The following is a 20201-nucleotide window of genomic DNA, read 5'->3' on the forward strand; positions in this document are numbered from 1 at the left end:
ACTGAAAATTTTAAACTCTGATTATATCTGAAAATATTTTTTGTCAAGGAGCAATTATGATAATTCTGTCCATATTGTGAAACTGCATCCTGGTTCTAAATCATGTTTTTTTTCCAAACTGTTTCCAGTGACCTGAACCACAATACACAGTATGTACAGGGCTTGGCGCTCTGCACTCTTGGCTGTATGGGATCATCAGAAATGTGTAGAGATCTTGCAGGTGAAGTGGAAAAGCTACTGAAGACATCAAACTCTTATCTGAGGAAGAAGGTAAACAAACTTTGTATTACAGTTTTACTGATAGCCTTTTCAAATGCATTTACACTGGCTATAGTGTCAGTTGCATGTAGGCAGTTTAAAATTGAAATTGGGCCTGAAACAACATGGATTAAATGGCAGTTGTTTCCCAGAAGAATGCAGCTTCGACTCCCATTTTGGATTGAATTGTTCTAATTTAGCCTGATATATACAGCTGAAGTCTTGAATAAAAGTCTCCTCATTTAAATGTAATTCAATTTTTTTTTTTTGTTGCCCTGGTAAATGTATGTATTTATCACACCTTTTACGAGAAGTTGCACCACCAGTCTTCTAATTAATGATCTGTTGAGGAAAAAAGCATCAATGACAAAAACAGGTTTGTAGGTTACAAGCAATGACCTTTAGGGTAAACTCAGTCTCATTATTGTGAAACGGCCTCTCGCTCAAACTGGGGAAGTAAGTGGAAAGTGGTAGAATAAATTAACAAGATAAGAATTCTATATTGAGAGAGAATTGTGTGATATTTGAATTTGACAAATTCATAAGAATTTGAGGAAGGACAAAAAGAGAGGATTGATTGGGACTTTGTAATAAATGTAATATCCATGGAGTTGACGGTATCACTTAAGAGTACTGTAAAGGAGATCATGAAGGTTCAGGAGGAAGACATCGAACTGGATAACTAATTAGATTGGTAGGAGCAAATGTACTTCAGCTTCTTAGCAGTTGCAAGTAGTGGTGCTGAAGATTTTTTTAGCTTCACTGAGTATCAATGCTTTTGCCACCTGGCAAGAGTGATTGGCTTGAAATTGAGAGAAGGTACTAATATAAGGAGTATAACATTAATTTTTTTGAGACCATAGGTAACTGTAAAATAAAATTGGGAGGTGAGGAAGTAAATAGAAGGAATTCTAAGTCTATCCATGAGGTTTTATGTTTAGATTTTTGTTAAAGTAATTATACTCTGAATCAAAGTGGTACGTTTGGTACTATGCAAGACCCTAGGCATTTGGGATTACAGGTTCCCTGAGCCTTAAAGGCAGCACCTTGGGTTAATAAGGTTACTAAAACAAAATCAAGTGGATTTATACCTTTTGTGATGAATTGTAGAATATAAAAATTGAGGTAATTATGGACCTTAAGGCCTTAGACTTATGTACAGTATTGGACTCAAAGCTTTAGAATGGAAATTTAGACTTTGGAGGTTGTACAATGCATCATTGGGAGGTTACGTGGAATAAAGAAATGGAGATGTCAACAAACTTGATTTTGTCTGCCTTTGCTTATGTTATGCGTTAATTTCATGTAGTGTCCTACATTTTAAGTGTTTGGTTTGAATGAGGAATGCTTTGATTTAAAGATTTGTGGTATTGGTTTTTGTTTGAATAATCATTCTTCACATGCAGAGCTTCACCACTGTTTGTCCTTTGATCTCTCCTCTGACCAGGGCTACTGGACTTACTGCTTTATCGCATCAATATATCAGCTGCCAACTTTTCATTGAAACTGACTTGTAGTCAGAGCTTTTTTTTTAAATGTACAGGAGGTGAAGACAGATAAAAGGTGATCATCTGTGGGTGCTCGTTTGGTAGTTTTTAGTGAAGTGTTCTAGAGCAAGGTCAATATGTTCTCTGGACGGAATAGTCATATGTTTCCTATGTCAATGAATGTACCCTCCAACGTTGGTCGTTGTTGGAAAAGCAGAAAATTGGTGTTGTAGAGACACTAACTTTTCAAAGCACCATTAAAATATTTAGCATAGATAATGCTAACATCAATTGATTGCTCTACCTTGAGTCAAATACCACACTGAAGAATCTGTGCTATCTTGTGTAAGACCTTTTCAAAGGCATGTTCTAATAACTAAATCAACAATATCTAAAATTCCATTTTATGTAATTCTATACACAAATTTCACCAAAGTTGTGAACTTATTCAAATTCATGTTTAAAATGGTCACAAAGTTTTTGCATTATTGACTTTGATCTGTGTGGAAATTGTCTGAGTTCGTTGATAACTTTTTTTCAGGCAGCACTGTGTGCAGTTCATGTAATCAGAAAAGTGCCTGAGCTGATGGAAATGTTCCTACCAGCGACTAAAAACCTGCTGAATGAAAAAAATCACGGTAATGTTCCCATTAAAACTCTGACTCCATCACATTTCTGTAATATAAGTAGATTTAATAGTAATTTCTGATATTATTGAGAGCGATTTTATTTAGTCATTTAGTAATTTTGCAATATTTTCTAATGTGTTGAATTTGTAATTCAGCATCACACAGTTTGGTGAGTGCCATGTCAACCGGCTTGGAAATGACCTGTAGGTAATTCAGAGCGTTGACCTTAATTACAAAGCTGTAAAACTGTTTGCATCTATAAACCATCAGCCACAATCGTCATCCTCCAGAACCAGAGAGAAGAATAGCAGCTAGGTGATGTGGTTTTTTTAATGAAATTAGATATTTCTTTTCTAAAGAGAAGAGTAGATCATGTACATGGATGATCACCAGGAGAAACAGGCAGGTAGTGCAGGAATCTCCTGTCGCTATTCTATCCCTCCCGCACCCCAAAAAAAACAGGTCTACCGTTTTGGATACTGTTATAGGTGGGGGGAAATACTTTCTTGAGGGAGTATAACAGCAGCAGCCTGGCCTGTGGCACCACAATTAGCTCTGCTGTAGACCAGGTCAAGCAAAGTCCAAGCAAGTGATAGTGATAGGAGACTCGCTAGTTAGGGGTACAGACGGATGCTTCTGTGGCCGCGTTCAATGTTCTAGGGTGCTGTCTTGCCTCCCTCGTGCCAGGGTCAAGGACGTGTCTGAGCAGTTGCATGAAATTCTTAATGTGGAGATTGCAGAGCCAGAAGTTGTTGTGAACATTGGTATCAATAATATAGATGGAAAGAAGGATGAGGTCCTGTGGAGTGAGTACAGGGAGTTAGGAAAGAGGCTGAAAAGCAGGACTTCAAGGGTAGTAATCTCTGGATTGCTCACAGCGCCACGTGCTAGTGGGGCAAGGAATAGTGAGGAGAGGACAGATTAATGCATGGCTAAGGAGCTGCTGCAGGGGACAGGGTTTCATGCTCCTGGGGTAGGGGTGATGTGTAAACAGGGACGAGTTATACCTAAACTGGAGGGGAACCCATATCCTCACAGGGAGGTTTGCTAGTGCTAATCGAGAGGGTTTTAAACTAGAGAGGCAGGGGGTTGGGAACCAGAGCAGTAGGTCAGCAAGTGGAGGAATTGAGAGGAAGGTAAATGTTAGGATCAGTAAGTCTGAAAGGAAGGACGGGCAGATACAGGTAAATGAACATAATGGGACTGATGTGTTGAAATAAACACACTTAAGCCCAAGGAATATTATGGATAAGGCAGATGAGTGTAGAGCCTGGATCAGTACATGGGACTATGATGTGGCCGTTACAGAGACTTAGTTGAGAGAGGAACAGGACTGGCTGCTCAATGTTGCAGCGTTTTGTCGTTTCAGATGAGCTAGAAAGGGAGGTAAGAGGCGGACGAGTTGCATTACTAATCCGGGAGAATGTCACATCTGCACTCGGAGGACATACTGCACTTTGTGGATGATCCCTCCAGTATCGGTAGAGCTGAAAAAAGGCTGCAGTCACTGACGGGATTATACTATCGGTACTCCAACAGCCACCGAGACATGAGGAACACACATGTAGGCAGATTATGGAAAGATGCAATAACAACAGGGTTGTCATAGTGATGACTTTAACTTCCCCAATACTAACTGGGACATCCTTAGAGTAAGAGGCTTAGATGGGGCAGAATCCTAAAGGGTTTCTTGAAACTGTATGTAGATAGTCCAGCTAGAGCAGGGACCATACTGGACCTTGTATTGGCTAATGAGCCTAGCCAAGTGACTGACATTTTAGTGGGAGAGCATTTTGCTAACAGTGATCATAACTCCTTAAGTTTTAAGATAGCTATGAATAAGGATAAATCAGCACCTCGTGGGAAGGTACTGAATTGGCAGAGGGAAAATTATTTCAATATTAGGCAGGAGCTTGGGGGAGTTAATTTTGAGCAGCTGTTATCAGGTAAGCCCACATTCAACATGAGAGTTATTTAAAGATCTATTGATGGGAGTTCGGGACTGGCATGCTCCAGTAAGGAGGAAGAACAAGGACGGGGTGAGGAACCCTTGGACAATGAAGAAAGTTGTGGATTTAGCCAAAAGGGCAAAAGAAGCAGATATAAGTTTTAGGATGCTAAAATCAGACTGGGCCCGTGTGGAATATAAAGCAGGAAAGAACTCGGGCAGGGAATTGGGAGAGCAAGGAAGGGCCATGAAATGACTTTGGCAAATGAGTTAAAAGAGAATCCCAAGGTATCCTATACATATCTTTAAAAACAAGAGGATAACTAGGGAGAGGGTAGCAACATGTGTTTAGAGGCAGAGGATGTGGGTGAGATCCTGAATGAGTACTTTGTATTAGTATTTGCAGATAGTGAAATTAGTGTGGAGCTTGCTAATATGCTTGGGCGTTTTGAAATCAGGAAGGAAATGATGTTGGGTCTCTTGAAGGTGGAAAAGTCCCCAGGGCCCGATGGTGTCTACCCCAGGTTATTGAGAGAGGCAAGAGAGGAGATTACTGGGGCCAACCCAAGATCTTTGTATCCTCGCCAGCCACAGAGGGCCTGGAGGACTGACGAAGAACTAATGTTGTTCCCCTATTGAAGAAGGGAAATAGAGATAATCCAGGAAACTTTAGACAGTGAGTCTCACATTAGTTGTTGGGAAGCTATTGGAGAGAATTCTTCAGGATAGGATTTAAGCACATTTGGAAAAGCCTAATTAGGGACAGTGAGCATGACTTTGTGTGGGGCAAGTCATGTCTTATTAACTTGATTGAATTTTTCAAGGAAGTGACAAAGAAGATCGACGGGGGTAGAGCCGTGGATGTTATCTACATGGATTTTAGCAAGGCTTTTGACGTGGCCCCTTGTGGTAGACTATTCCAGAAGATTAAGATGCATTGGATCCATGGTGACTTGGCTGCTTGGATTCAGAATGGGCTTGTCCACAGAAAGCAGAGGGTAGTGGTGGAAGGATTTTTTTTTGTCTCTGAAGGTCTGTGTCTAATGGTGTTCCACAGGGATCCATACTGGCACCTTTGCTGTTTGTGATATATATAAATGACTTGGATGAAAACCTAGATGGTTAGTAAGTTTGTGGATGACACACAAATCGGTGACGTTGTGGATACCGCAGAAGGTTGTCAGGATATAACAGGATGTAGATCAGTTGCAAGTGGGACTAGTTTAGTTTGGGAACATGGTCAGTGTGCCTAGTTAGACTGAATGGCCTGGTCTGTTTCCATGCTGTACGACTGATTCGATTATAGGCAGAGAAATGGCAGATGGAGTTTAATCCAGGCAAGTGTAAGTTACTGCACTTTGAGAGATCGAATGTTAAGGAAAAGTACAGAGTTACTGCAAGGACCGTCAATAGCATTGATGTACAGAGGGATCTTGAGGGGCAAGTAGACAGGGTGGTAAAGAAGGCGTATGGCATGCTTGCCTGCCTTTATTGGTCGGGGCATTGAATGCAATGTCATATTGTAGCTTTATAAGACTTTGGTTAAGCTGTACTTAGAGTATTGTGTTTAGTTCTGGTCACCACACTACAGCAAGGAGGCTTTGGAGAGGGTGCAGCAAAGGATTACCGGAATGGTGCCTGGATTAGAGGACATCAACGATGAGGAGAGGCTAGGAAAACTAGGGTTGTTTTCTCTGAAGTGGCAGAGGCTAAGGGGAGACTTGATAGATGTCTGTAAAATTGAGATGTATGGATAGGATTGACAGTCAGAATCTTTTTCCCAGAGTTGAAAATTCTAATACTTAGCATTTATTTAAAATGAGAGGGGCGGCAGCTCAAAGGAGATGAGGGGCAAGTTTTTTTTTATACACAGAATGGTAGGTGTGTGGAATGTGCTGCCAGGGGTGGTGATGGAGGAAGATACGATTGAGGTGTTTAAGGGGCTTTTAGAAAAGCACATGCATATGCAAGGAATGGAGCGACATGGACCAAGGCAGGCAGAAGGAATTAGTTTAATTTAGCATTTTATGCGGCACAACATAATGGGCTGAAGGACCTGTTCTGTTATCCAAATCTTTATCCTACTAAGTCATTTTAATAGCAGAGAGATAGATATTATGTTCTCTAAGTTTGAAATTGACGAGTGATTCTTGGTCTCATTACTTCTTGGATGGAGCTGCTGCCTTCATTATTAGGTTGGGAAAGGAGTGGGAAATTTTTCATACTTTTGGTGGGTGTGGTGAAGGGAATAGATGGTATGGAGGCCCAGTGTAAAAGACAAAGGGTTTGTTGATGGTGAAAGAGATGTAAAATGGGTGTAGGTTAAGATGTGGAAGGGAGAGAATGAGTCCTCTCCACTGACAACAAAGTAAACATGACAACAAACGAGACAATAAACCTAAACGTCGACTTTCCTGCTCCGCTGATGCTGCCTGACCTGCTGTGTTCATCCAGCTCCACACGGTATTGACTCTGACTCCAGTATCTGCAGTTCTTGCTATCTCCAAGACCAGGTTGGGGAAGGGGGGGGAGAGTACAGTGTCTTGTTTCGACTTTTCTTTCATCATGCAGTCAAGCTCTGAGGCTGTGGGTGTCTAACAGGAATTGTTGTTCCTTGAGCTTGCTTTGTGTATCGTTGGAAAAAGTGGTAGGCCCAGGGCAGAAATGTTAGCATGAAAGGAAGGTGATTTATTAAAATGGCAAGCTCCTGGAAGATCAGGGTCATTCCTATGGACTGAGCAATTGCTTGCCGTTTCAATACACCGTCTTGCTCTCATGTTAACGCTTCTGTCCTGGGCCTACTTTAGTGTTACAATGAAGCGCAACCAAGTTTGAGTGACAAGACAATGTCTTGCACTTGTGCCTTTTATAGCCTTCAGGACTCTATTGAATTCCACAGCTTCAGGGCCTGACCATTTGATGACCTGTTCTCTTCCATTTTTCTTGCATTCCTCTAGCCTTTTGTTTGTCATGTTTATTTTGCACTCAGTAGAGAAGACCTATTTTTTCTTTTTTCAGTGTGTTTACGCCTGTTTTATATCCTTTTTTTAACTGCCGTTAGCAACCTGTTTGTCAAAAGTGCTTTTTAAAAAAAATGTTTCCAACCCTTTTCAGTTCTGAAGAACAATCATACTGCACAAGATCCTACTATCTCTGATTCAACTTTAACTCTGCTTCTGTCTCCACACATGCTCCAAACCTGTGGAGTTGTTTTAGATGTCCAGAATTCAGTGTTTTGCGTTTGGGTTCCAACTTTAATCACCTTCTCAAACACCAACAATAACATTAATGTATTGAAGGAAAGAAATGATTTTTTTCAACAAAGGTTAAGCATCTTTAGGCTGTAATAATCTTTAATCCATTGTACAAACTAAACTGTTTGTACACAGATTTTGAAATATGAATTTCAAAGTATAATGTTTTCCATCTTCCCCATACCTCAATTCTAGGTGTTCTTCACACGTCCGTTGTTCTACTCACAGAAATGTGTGAACGAAGTCCTGACATGTTAGCACACTTCAGGAAAGTGAGTGACTGTATCTTCTTGTGTTTGTCATCTTTTCGTTATGATGCATAATATGGTTACATTTGTGCTTAAGGGTTAGACTAAACACTTATTCACAAGTAATGTTCATTGCTGCACAGGTACACATCCTTATACGTGCGCTCTAACATTACACCTTCTTTGAACAATGTTTATAACTAGGTTAATGGAAAGCAAATGTATCACACTTTAGAATTGTATGGGCAAGATTGGAATTTTTTAATTGTTTACAATTGCCACGTAATTTTGGTTGAAATGAAGGAGTTTATTGCTGTGTATTGTTATGTAATTGGTTACATTTTAATTCTGTCCAGAATTGCAGACAAACACGTTCGTCATCTAATAACCTAAACCTGCATTTTGGTTCCGTCATTTGCTTTGACATGATTTAGGTCTTGCATTTTAATTAACTGGAAAAAGTAAGTTTTCAAGGTTGCCACCACTTTTTTTTGTTTTTTGAAGAGACTAAACAGCTTGCATAAAAAATTGAGTGATAGGTGCTATCTGCGTTTCTCCATAGTTCAATGGAGCACATTTAAAAACTACTTTAAACTGTTACGCTTTTATCGAATAAAATAGTAATTTTTGAATGCAGATTTTTTAATTTCCTCCTTTTCGGATATATCTAATCTTTTTTAATGGCACCTTAAGAATACTAGGAAATCTTTTTAAGGAACAATATTTATAAAACAAATTTCCCTAATTAACTTCATTGTTGGTTAATACTGCTAGAGACCACCTATAAAAAGGAACCAAGGGATGCAAAGAAAGATGGAAAAAGGTATATGGAAAAACTTATGGATATCAAAGCTAACAACAAAATGTTTTTATAACTACAGAGTTGTTGATGGCCAATGGGGAATTTTGAAGGCCAACAACATTGTAAATGATAAGGAAATGCCAGACTAGTTAAATGAGAGCTGTGTATCTGTACCAGTGGTGCAAAGGAACCTTAAGAATTCAAGAGGACAGTGATAACATTGGATTTTTCATTTGTTGTTGAGCAGATCTCCAGAACCTGATGTTTCCACTTTGGGATATTTGAAATCTGAAGCATTTATAGATGAGTTAATTATAATTTGCCCACTCTTTTAAAAAAGCATTTTGGACTGGAAAATTTCCAATGGCATTTAAGGCAGAAGGCACATGGCTACAGATAAGCCAATTTAACATCAGTAGTAAGGAAAATAATCAGAATCTACAATGAGGAATAGTATTTCTTTGATGCTAGAACTATTTAGTGCATAAATTAGTATATAAATATGGATTTTAGAGTCCGTTTAACTCGGTTTGCTGGATGGTTGGTGAAGCAATGTGATGACAACAGTGCGGGTTCAATTCCCATCACTGGCTGAGGTTACCATGAAGGACAGTCCTTCTCAACTTCTCCCCTCACCTGAGATACACTGGCTCTCAGGTTAAATCACCACCAGTCATCTCTCTGATCTGGTAAGATTATGGCGACTCATTCAAATATCCATTTCTGGATGGGAAGTCACGTGTTGCTTATCTCGCTGAATTTCTTTTGAGGAAGTTTGTGTGTATGTGGCAGTTGGCCGTATGGACTTTGAGAAGGTACTGTGTGTGCAAGTAATTTTTGAGGTGAGGATGCATGGATGGATAGCAATCTCTGACTGCTTGGTACAGTTGTGAGAACCTGGGCCAGATTTCTGATGCGGTACCTCAAGAGGCATTGTCTTTGGAGGCAGCATAGATTTACCATACCAAATCTGGACTATACGTTTAAATGTTGTGAAGGAGCATTGTATAAACTTGCTTCTCTCAATTTGAGAGATTAAGGGGTGATTTCACCAAGGTGCTTGATTTATAGGGTAGATATAGAGCAGCTGCAATCTCGCAACCTTAAGCCTCGCAACCTAACATTGAAACTGGGTTAGTTAAGAGGGAAAAAATGACATTTATATAAAGCTTTTGTGATCTCAAAACATCCTAAATCACATTTTAGGAAGTCGTGTACATTTTTGAAGTGCAGTTGTGATTGAAATGAGGGAAACAGCAGCCAGTAGTACACAGCAAATATTCTAAAATCAGCAGTATCACGATGACCAGATTTTTTTTTTTTTTTGGTGACATTACCTGACTGGTAGTCAGCCCTCAATGTGTTGAACTCCTTTTCTTTACATTATTGCCATGGGATCTTTTATGCTCAACTGAGAGGGTAGATGGGTCATCAGTTTTTACATCGTGTGGAAAATTGGCTTACTGACTGACTTAACTTGATGGAATGTAAACCTGCAGCCTTCAGACTCTGGCAATAATGCAACTAACAATGTTAAAGCTGATATCTTATGAAATCAGCTCTTTTCCTCCAAAGCTGGTGGAAATTAGGGATGTACTTTCTCCCAATTGCAATTTTCAAGTTTGAGATCAGTAGCTTTTTTTCAGTATTGAAATACAATGGAAATGCAAATTGTTGTGACTGCACATACAGGCGTGTGCTCCCTTTGTTAATTTGTCAAATTTGGATGACTGAAAAAATGAATTGTAATGTCTGAAGGATGATCTTTAATTATTAGTAATTATGATCAGTACTTCAAATTACAATGATCATGACAACCTGAATTCAGATTAACCAAAATATTTCTGAACTCTTGCTGTCCTGCTGCTGACAGTTTGATGCATGCTTCTAAATAACATCTGGATTCAGAATCTCAAGATTTTTGCAAAATTTGTCTGATCAGCTCAATATGCAGAAATTTAATGTGATACTTTTATTTTGTGGTCAGGACGTTTGCAAGAATACCAATTTAAAGGGGGACAACATTTTATACTGTTTAAGAGAAAATATGTATTAGTTGGCAAGTGGACTTCAGAGGCCTTGTCAAGAAGGAAACACCATTTAGATAACTGTCAATTTAAACAAAGTGGGTTGACTCTGGCCAAGGCACTGCACTGAAGAATGAACCACAGAATAGCCAATGCCCATTTTGCTACACTGAAACAAATGTATGTATATGGCCTTTCTGTCTGCAAAAAAACAGGATCCCTGCATATTAATATATTTTACTTTCAGTGCGTACAAGTGCAGCACACTGCAAAGCTGACTTGTGATCTTTAATTGGTTGACGGTGCAATTCTTAGCACCATGAGAATTATTTAGCAAGCTCTGTGTAATTGCAAAATCACACTTAATGTTGGACATTGAGTGTGTGTGCTGAATGGGTGCAGTCATACCTTGCCTATTGTGAACACCCAAAGTGACCTGCTGTTTGAACTCTATTGTAAATGTACCTAGCATCACACTGAAATTTGTGTATTTTGTTATTCATGTGATAGGCAGAACATCTTTTTTGATTTGATGGCAGTGTCTGGTAAATAGAGAATGCCACTACTGCATAGGAGCAGTGTGAGACATCTATCTTCATCTGATACTCAAATTTTTTGAGATTTCCAGGGTAATCTAAGGGAATTTTTCCAACCAAAGGCTATGGCCTTATGCATGTTCATGATTTTACATCATGATACAGTGAGAGATTATCAGATCAGGAGGCAATTAGCTTGCAAGATGTCTTTTATTTGGCCTCTTTCAGTATCAGATTTGCATGGTGAGAAAATGACTGACTGGAGGCCCTATTTACCTGGTTGCCTGTAAGACCAATCTCACATGTAGTAGTTGTCTTTTCCCTCGGATGGGGGATTTCAAGACTTGGGGCGTGTTTTTAAGGTGAGAGGAGAGACATTTAATAAAAGATACGAGGGGGTAAATTTTTTAGAGGGTGATTTGCATGTGGAATAAATTTCCAGAGCAAATGGTTGATATGGATGCAATTAGAATATTTAAAAGACATTTGGATGAGTACATGAGTAGGAAAGGTTTAGAGGGATATGGGCCAGGAGCAGGCAGGTAGGACTAGTTTAGTTTGGGATTATTTTTGGCATGGACTAGTTGGACTGAAGGGTCTGTTTTCATGCTGTATGATTCTCTGACTCTGTGGCACTGTAGAAATCCCAGAATGTATCTTGAGCAGTAATGGTAGACACAGAACCCCTTGAACAATTTCTTAAATAGCACGTCGATGAATGGGAACTAATTTAAATGCTCTGTCAAAGATAAATGTGAGTGCCAATTAAAGCCCATAAAAGCAAATATTCCATCTACATGTCCAAAATATGCAAGGGTTAGGAGGTTAGGTATTATTGCATATAAAATGTTAATCTCCTTTTAGATTGGTATTGTTGCAGATATCCTGCGGACAACATGCTTCGACATTGAATTCTTTTCCAATGTGTGCATTCTGAAAGTTTGGGTTTGATCTTTTTGTCCATTTTAATAACTTTGACCTTCAAGTAAAAACTGTTAATTGCCAGATTTGTTCTTTTACAAATATGTTTCTCAATATTCTAACAAGTGCTTAATTTTCTTATTCATCTCCTCTTGTTGCAAATGCTGCATGGTTTTAGAATGAAAAGGTAAGATAACATCCTGAATTTAAAGAAAATTGCAACTGCATGTTGGATTAATTTTTAAAAATTACCTATCAATAAAGGGAAGAACATTCCAAGTCTGAGAGGTGCACAGAATTTGTGATTTTTTTTTTAGCGTACTCTTTAAGAATAGTAGAAATTGCATTCCAAATGGTAGGGGTGTGTGGGTGGAGACTTCCTTAGTGTCATACGACTGAATATTAAAAAGAATAGAATATACTTGTCAATTGTACATGAGTGTTTTTTAAAATAAATCACTGGTTCATTTGTTGTGTCCTCTTGTTCACGAAAGACATTACTTAATGTGAAGTGTTTTGGTATCATAAGCCAGTTTGTTTTTGAGTTCTAAGTTGTATTTTCTTGCTTTTCCAGCTTGTCCCTCAGCTTGTTCGAATCCTGAAAAACCTTATTATGTCTGGTTACTCACCAGAACATGATGTTTCTGGCATTAGTGATCCCTTCCTTCAGGTTAGTTTTTTTTGTTTGCACCTAATAATGTGAATCTATGTTCATAAATAACAAGGGAAATGCCAATTCAGAATAGTTTGGTGTTTCATGGTATTTAGCCAGATTATTACAATGCTGTTCGCAAATTGAATTTTCAATGGTAGATTTGCTCTTAAGCTATTGAAATGTTGCTTTAAGAACAGGGCTACACAATAAAAATTACTGAACTGGACCTTTGTCTACTGCATGATCTTGCATTGAGCTAAATAAATGAATAAACGATAAATAAGCCTAATTTGACCTTGCAGGGAATGCAACTTGACAAGTTAGTAGTGGGTGACCATCCATTCCACTAGGAAGAGGAAGTGGGAAAGGTAGTTCACTGTTTGAAATTGCTGACTCAAAAAACATATTCTTTGCTGAATGTACGTGCAGCAATTTGAATAATTTGGAGAAGAGATGTTCTGTACTAATGCAGAGTTCAAGTGGCTGGTGAAAGATGTAGTGAAATTCAGAAACAATAAGAGGAAATCCCATTGTTATGAATAGACAGGTGCTTTTGACACTGCTAAGAGCCTGAAGTGGTGTGCTTTGCTGATTCCAAAGTAGGGATTGTTATTTACAAGGCTGGCAAAGTGAACTGATTCCTTTCCTAGTGACCTCTTCCACTGGCTGTTTTTTTTTTTTTTAAAAAAAGAGTTTGAATTTAAAAAGAATGATAATTATTTAGAAATCAGACTCTTATTTCAATATCAAAGTCAAGTCAGCCATAATTCTTTAATTAACAAATAACCAGCTTACTACAAGTGAAACTGCATTCGGCGAAGAAACAATGATTGACCAAACGTTGACATACTTTACACAAGTGTGCGTGTATATATATATCAGGTAAATATGCATAAATAAAACTTGTATTCTGGCATCCAGAGTTAACATAAGACGAACCTAACATGCCAACTCTGGTCAGACATTCCACTTCCTCTTCCAAGTGGAATCGATGGTCACCTACTACTAACTTGTCAAATTGCATCCCCTGCAAGGCCAAATTAGGCTTATTTATTGTTTATTCATTTATTTAGCTCAATGCAAGAAGACATTCAAGTAACAAATGCAGTCAAGATAGATCTTGTGGATTTCTCAGCATTACCCAGATGGTTAGTGAGACTGTGGGTCATCGACACTTACAAGGGATTGCAGTTTTTCTGTCGAAGATATAGCTTCAAACCTTCATCCAAAAGCAGCTCTGTCATGGATTGTCTCAACAGTTGACAGTAGTATCCTCTTCTTTCCTGGGACTGCATTCCCTGGGGGGTTTCTGGAAACTGCACTCTAGTGTTTCTGTATTGGTATGATTTTGGCTATGTTCCTCTGAACTCTAATTATACTCAGCTGCCCTAATAATACTTCCAGGCTTTCTTTACTATGTGGTGCTGAACAATCAATGGCTCACAAGATTCTTCTGATTTCCCCTAAAGCTCTCAGGAGTTCTGAGCACTCACAGGCTGAATTGTTAGTCTCTAATGACTAGAAGAACCAGGGCAACAGTCGCATGAGATAATTACCTCCAAGCTCCTACCAATCGATGTACCATCTTGACTTGGAGCTGCATTGCTGTTTCTTTATTGTCACTGTCAAATTTGTGGAGCTCTGTCTCTAACAGCAGTGGAGAAAGGCCTACAGTAGTTCAAGAGGGCACCACATTACCAAAGGCAATAAGCCAACAACACACACAACCCAAGAACCAATAACTTTTTTTTCTTTTTTAAAAAAAAGCAAAACTTTCTTATGAAATTGAAAATTCAATGTGTACTTGAAAAGATGATGCATATAAACGTAAGTATTCTTTAAACTCCGTTTTGGTCAACAACAAAGAGTATGTAGTTGAGATACCATGATAGAAGCTTTGTTCTATTGTTTTAAATGTTTTGGTATTTTAGCAGCCATTGGGAGAAATGTTAAGTTCAGATAGCAATAGTACCCCTCATTGGAGTACCAAAATGTTTGTTTCAGATTAATTTTCTATTGTATAATTCTAGGTTCGAATACTGCGTTTACTACGAATGTTGGGTAGAAATGATGATGACTCGAGTGAAGCCATGAATGACATTCTCGCACAGGTGAAGACAGTTTCTAAACTTAATGTGACCAGAAGTACCTGTAACAACAGGCAATCACATCTGCAGTCAAATGTGGTTGGCTGCACTTTTAGTTTTGCTTCACAAACCATTTATGGGTCATAAAATTGGAACCATACTTGTCTGTTGTGGCTTTTGGGTGGCATATAATTGATGTTGACTAGGAATTTTATTTTTGCTCTTTATATCCATTTAATTACGTGGAACCTTTTGCCCCATGGAATAATGTGGGCTATTTCTGTTGAATGCATATGTCTTTAAGCTCTTTTGGGACGTTACTCTAATGTAATTTGTTTCTGGACCTGGGTTCTTTGAGCTTGTATACAACATGATGATAAAAGCATGTTTCAAAACTTGTGATTTGCAAATATTTAATATCCATAAATGTACTTAATATGAGAAAACAAAATTAATGTCGAATGGTTTTGGAGGATTATTCTTATCTGTCAGCAATTTTGAAACTGAATCAAGTAGAGAAAAGCAAAAACATTATTTCAAATGGAACTAGTCCAGATTTTAAAAAATAATTGTGTGCACCAGCTGCATTTTGGTAACTTACTAGTGTTGTTTTGGTATTGATTAGTGTGAATTTTGATCTATTTTTAGGTTGCCACAAACACAGAAACTAGCAAAAATGTGGGTAATGCAATTTTATATGAAACAGTTTTGACGATTATGGACATCAAATCAGAGAGTGGACTGAGGGTATGTAGCATAAATGGATCTTTATAATCTGTTTTAAGTTGTATTCTGAAATTTAATGTAGTTAATTTGACTTGGAATGACACTTGAGGGACAAGGAACGGTCTGCTACTTTGCCTTAATGAATTGGGAAAGGCTGAAAGTAATGGTGCTGCGGTCCTACCATTTCCAGTGATGAAGCTGATGGACAATTTGTCATCTTTCGTGATGGAGTCTAGTGCACCCCTGGAAAGAAAGCTTAGTGTTTGTTAACTTTATAAAATTCACTTGTGGAACAAGTGGGTCACTGGCTGACCAGCATTTATTGTGAATGTGGTGGTGAGCTGCTATCTTGATCTGCTGCAGTTCATGTACTGTAACTAGACCCACAATGCTGTTCGAGAAGGAATGCTAGGATTTTGACCCAATGACAGTGAAGGAACAGCGATAATTTTCCAAATCAGGATGGTGAATGGCTTGGAGTGGAACTTGCAGGTGGTGGTGTGCTGCATGAATCTTTGTACGGCTAAATTTTTAAAAAATGTACAGCACTTTCTGTGGTAGTTGATATGATCTAAATGAACATTCAGATCAATTGTAATGCAGAAATATTATCACATTTTAAAATTGGAGCTCTTCCTAGAGTTGTCAGATGATTGTGTAATCAGTGGCAGAGTTTTCAATCATGTTGCTGTTTAGCAGCCATCTAAGATAATTAGAACATGGATGAAAGCATTTATGTTTTGGTAGCAGTCCTAAAACTGAAGAATCTGAAATTATGGATTCTATTGATCATATTATAGTCAAGTTCTTTTGATAGTATGTAATTAAAATAGTTTATGGCAACCCATGTAAATAGCATCCAAACCTCCTCTTCCTTTCATGAAGAGGACAACTGACTCCATCCGATTTTTTTTTCTTTTTTTTTTGCCACAATGAAACAAGTTTCATCTTATTATGGTTAACGTTTGATAACTTTAGCTTAATCAAATTTGACTCTCTTTTCAGCAGAGTGCTTCAGTCCTGTTTTACTTCATTCCATCTTAATTTTGCTACTTGTGTAGAATTAAGTGTCATTAGGAAAGGCAGTTAAAAGTTAAGCTTTATTAGGCACTTATTTTGGAGAAATGAGATGTGCTATTACCACAAGATGTGGTGATATTTAGCTAGGACTGCCAATATTTATTACCACAGTCCTCAGGAACTAAATTTGGAACTCTTTCAATCTTTAAAACAAGTAACTTGTGTCTGCCATGCGCCACATGACAACTGGTATATTGCAGCCTGTGTTTCTGAGTGTGTAACAGTGTCAAAAATTAATATTGTGGATTTGTTTTGGTTCTTGGCACGTTTTTATTGTTTGTTTAGTTGAAACTCCATTACACAACAGCAGCTTTAGTATTTCCAAATCAGTGTCACAACATAGGTGAACTATACGCAACAGGCATAGGTTTTTCAGGCTTACCGCTATCTAAAGGACAACCTATAAAAAGTCTTGCTGATTTCAGACTCTTAAGACGTGCCTAGCAGGAGGTGATTGATGTGACATTTGTCAAAAAGAGCTTCACATTCAATTTTGCAGCAATTAATGTGAAAATCTATTTAAAACGAGTTAATTTTGCGATTAACGTTTAAATGAAGGTTATATTTATTTGCATATAACTAACATCAAATTTCATGTTTTTGTTTTATTACAGGTTTTAGCCATTAATATCTTGGGACGGTTCTTGCTTAATAATGACAAAAATATTAGGTATTTTCATTGATTTTAAACTTGTGTAAACTGTTTTTGCAATAGCAAAATCAGGATCATTTTCTTTGAACTCTTAATGCATAGATTGATCTAAGTAAATACAACTCAAATTTCAAACAATGAATTTGGATCTGTTAGATTTTTAACATGTTTTCTATTGAGCCAATTACCTAAATTCTTACAAAAAAAGTAGTGACTTCAATTGTAAAAATGCTTACTTGATATGAAATTCTTTTTGGGATGCCCTGAGGGTGAGTTGAGCAGCAAATTATTTCTCTCGCACCTCACAATCTCTCTCGACCCATTTCTAGCGCTTCTGATGTTCCATGCTGCTTATCCAGCATCCACTGCTGAAAATTTCTTCCAACTAAATATTATGTACATTAGAAGCTATTGTTGTCAATTCCTGTTTTGACCAGCATCTCCATCTCTCTAATTGATCTGGATCATTTGTAATCTTGAAGCCAAGATGGACTTCTCACTCTGTATCCAGAGGTAGTGGCCTAGTGCTAATTTCAGTGGACTACTGATCCAGAACCCCAAGCTAATGTGGAGAAATGGGTTTGTGTCCCACTGTGGCAGGTGGTGACTTTTGAATTCAATAAAATAAAGGTCTGGAACAATTAGATAATCCCTCTTGAGTGCTGTAATAACCTGGTTCACTAATTCCCATTGGGAAAGAAAATCAGTCTGTGACTCCAGACCAACAGCAGTATGGTTGACATTCATCTGGTTCACCCGTTGTTGCTGATGATGTTCACCTACGTAGGCTGTCTGTCCAGCAATGTGTTGATTTTAAAACTTATGTTCTGCAATCCCTGTACATGCTTACCCATCTCACCTCTGAGCTCTTGTAATCCTCCCAAATCTCGCTAGTTCAATATTGGCCTTTTTGTGAATCCTAACTTTGAATTGCTGTACCATCAGTAGCTGAACTTTTAGTTACCTTAAGGCATAAGGTTTGAATTAGCTCTGCTTCTCTCTACATCTGCCTTTTAATCCAGTCTTTAAATCTTGTTTCTTGACTAACCTTTCAGTCACTTGTCCAAATATTCTACTACAGCTTTGGCTCAGTGTAAAATGTCCTGCAAAGTGCCTTAGTGTAGATTGAAGGCACCATGTAAATAACAGGTTTTAGATTTATAATGGAGTGCAGGTGTACACCTGAGAAAGTTGGATAGAACGGGAAATCACTTTGAAGAAAGCTTTGCCTACTCAAAAGAAAAGTCAAATCCTCACTCCTGCAACAAATCTTGTACACCAGAACTCATTCTTTATTTCATATCTTCTGTTGTTTTGAGATTTCTTGTGATTGAACAATTATTCACTCATGGTGTTTGGTTTGTTCAGACCAGTGCTTTTAAAAATATGCACAGTTTACAGCTAAAGTTTTTTAAACTTGTACGACTTTTTGCTTTGTTGTTTGAAGGTATGTAGCACTGACATCGCTGCTTAAAACAGTCCAAACAGATCATAATGCAGTCCAAAGACACAGAAGTACAATCGTGGATTGTTTGAAGGACTTGGATGTATCTATCAAAAGGTAAAGATTTCACTTTGGGAATTTTGATTGTTTATAGTAAAGTTAAGTTTGCATAGTAAACAGTACAATTATGCAAAGATTACAAGTGAGAATCCCATTGGCTCCATTGTTGGAAATGGCCTCAGCAGCTTGTAGGGATCATAGACTTGGTTATTTACTATCATTGTTTTAGTATTTTCTTGCAGTCCATATGTATTCCATTGTAGCCATGCTGTTAATGAACCTGTTTTGGGTATTATGTGGGTAAATGCCAAAGAAAGAATGAACTGCTGTGTAGTAGGTGGTTGCAAACATTATAGTAGCTAAATATGAAATAAGGCAACAGATTATACTTGTTAGTAGACTATAGCATAACAGCTAAGAACCGTGGATGCTGTAAATCGGAGACAAAAACAAATTGCTGATAAGTTCAGCAGATCTGGCAGCATCTGTGGAGAGGAATCGGAGTAAACGTTTCAAGTTGAGTGATCCTTCCTCTGATTTCTCTCAGCTAATGTTCTGGGTTTGGCATCCATATTTGCAGAATTACAATATTGGAAAGAATTAACGCGGCGTCTTTCAATGTGTTAATGAGTCCAAAATTTAACTGGTTGTTTTTGAACAAAAGTATTGGATTTGATGTTTTGTAGACATACAGCATGTAAATGAAATTAAACGTCAATTTCAACAAAATTGTTGAAAATTCAATGGGCTGTTCTCATTATGGTAACACACAAACTTAGCTCACCTTTTCATTTGCCTTTTATAGGCGTGCAATGGAACTGAGCTTTGCTCTCGTAAATGGAAATAACGTTAGAGGAATGACGAAGGAATTGCTGTATTTTCTGGATTTGTGTGATCCTGAATTCAAAGCTGATTGTGCCTCTGGCATCTTTCTTGCAGCAGAGAAGTAAGAGTTTGTATTTGAAGTTATTCTGATGTTTCATGAAGTTGTTAACAAATAATACAAAAAATTCGCCATTCACAGGTTTGATTGAAACAGCACAACATACATCTACTATAGGTGCGTAATGTTACAAATAAGCACAAGGGTAGACAATTCAGACCATTCCACCATTCAGTAAGATTTAGGTTGATCTGATTATGTCCTTAACTGCACCTTTCCTGCCTACCACCCATAAATATTGATTGTTGTTCAAAAATTTGTCTAATTTGGCCACAGAATATTCAATGACCCAGGTTCCACGGAAATCTGGAGTTCAGAATTCTAAAGATGAACAAGTCTTAAGGAATAACCTCTTCATCTTAAATGGGAAAACTCTTAATTTTTAAACTGAGATTCCTGGTTCTGGACATATAAGGGGAAACATGCTTTCAGAATCTATCCTTT

The 20201-nt window shown here is 38.0% G+C and overlaps 1 protein-coding gene across 1 annotated transcript in view; it reads left to right on the forward strand.

The window, feature by feature from the left end:
• LOC109911733 (adaptor related protein complex 1 subunit gamma 1) overlaps positions 1-20201 on the forward strand; it is a 54742-nt gene that overhangs the window by 23894 nt on the left and 10647 nt on the right. The window contains exons 6-14 of the mRNA XM_048605977.1: positions 129-270; positions 2287-2383; positions 7772-7848; positions 12685-12780; positions 14796-14876; positions 15501-15599; positions 17273-17328; positions 18758-18871; positions 19620-19760. Coding sequence (XP_048461934.1) covers positions 129-270; positions 2287-2383; positions 7772-7848; positions 12685-12780; positions 14796-14876; positions 15501-15599; positions 17273-17328; positions 18758-18871; positions 19620-19760 — 903 coding nt within the window. The remainder of the gene's footprint in view (positions 1-128; positions 271-2286; positions 2384-7771; positions 7849-12684; positions 12781-14795; positions 14877-15500; positions 15600-17272; positions 17329-18757; positions 18872-19619; positions 19761-20201) is intronic.

The sequence above is a fragment of the Rhincodon typus genome, chromosome 15, assembly GCF_021869965.1.
Source record: "Rhincodon typus isolate 14 chromosome 15, sRhiTyp1.1, whole genome shotgun sequence".
Lineage (NCBI taxonomy): Eukaryota > Metazoa > Chordata > Chondrichthyes > Orectolobiformes > Rhincodontidae > Rhincodon > Rhincodon typus.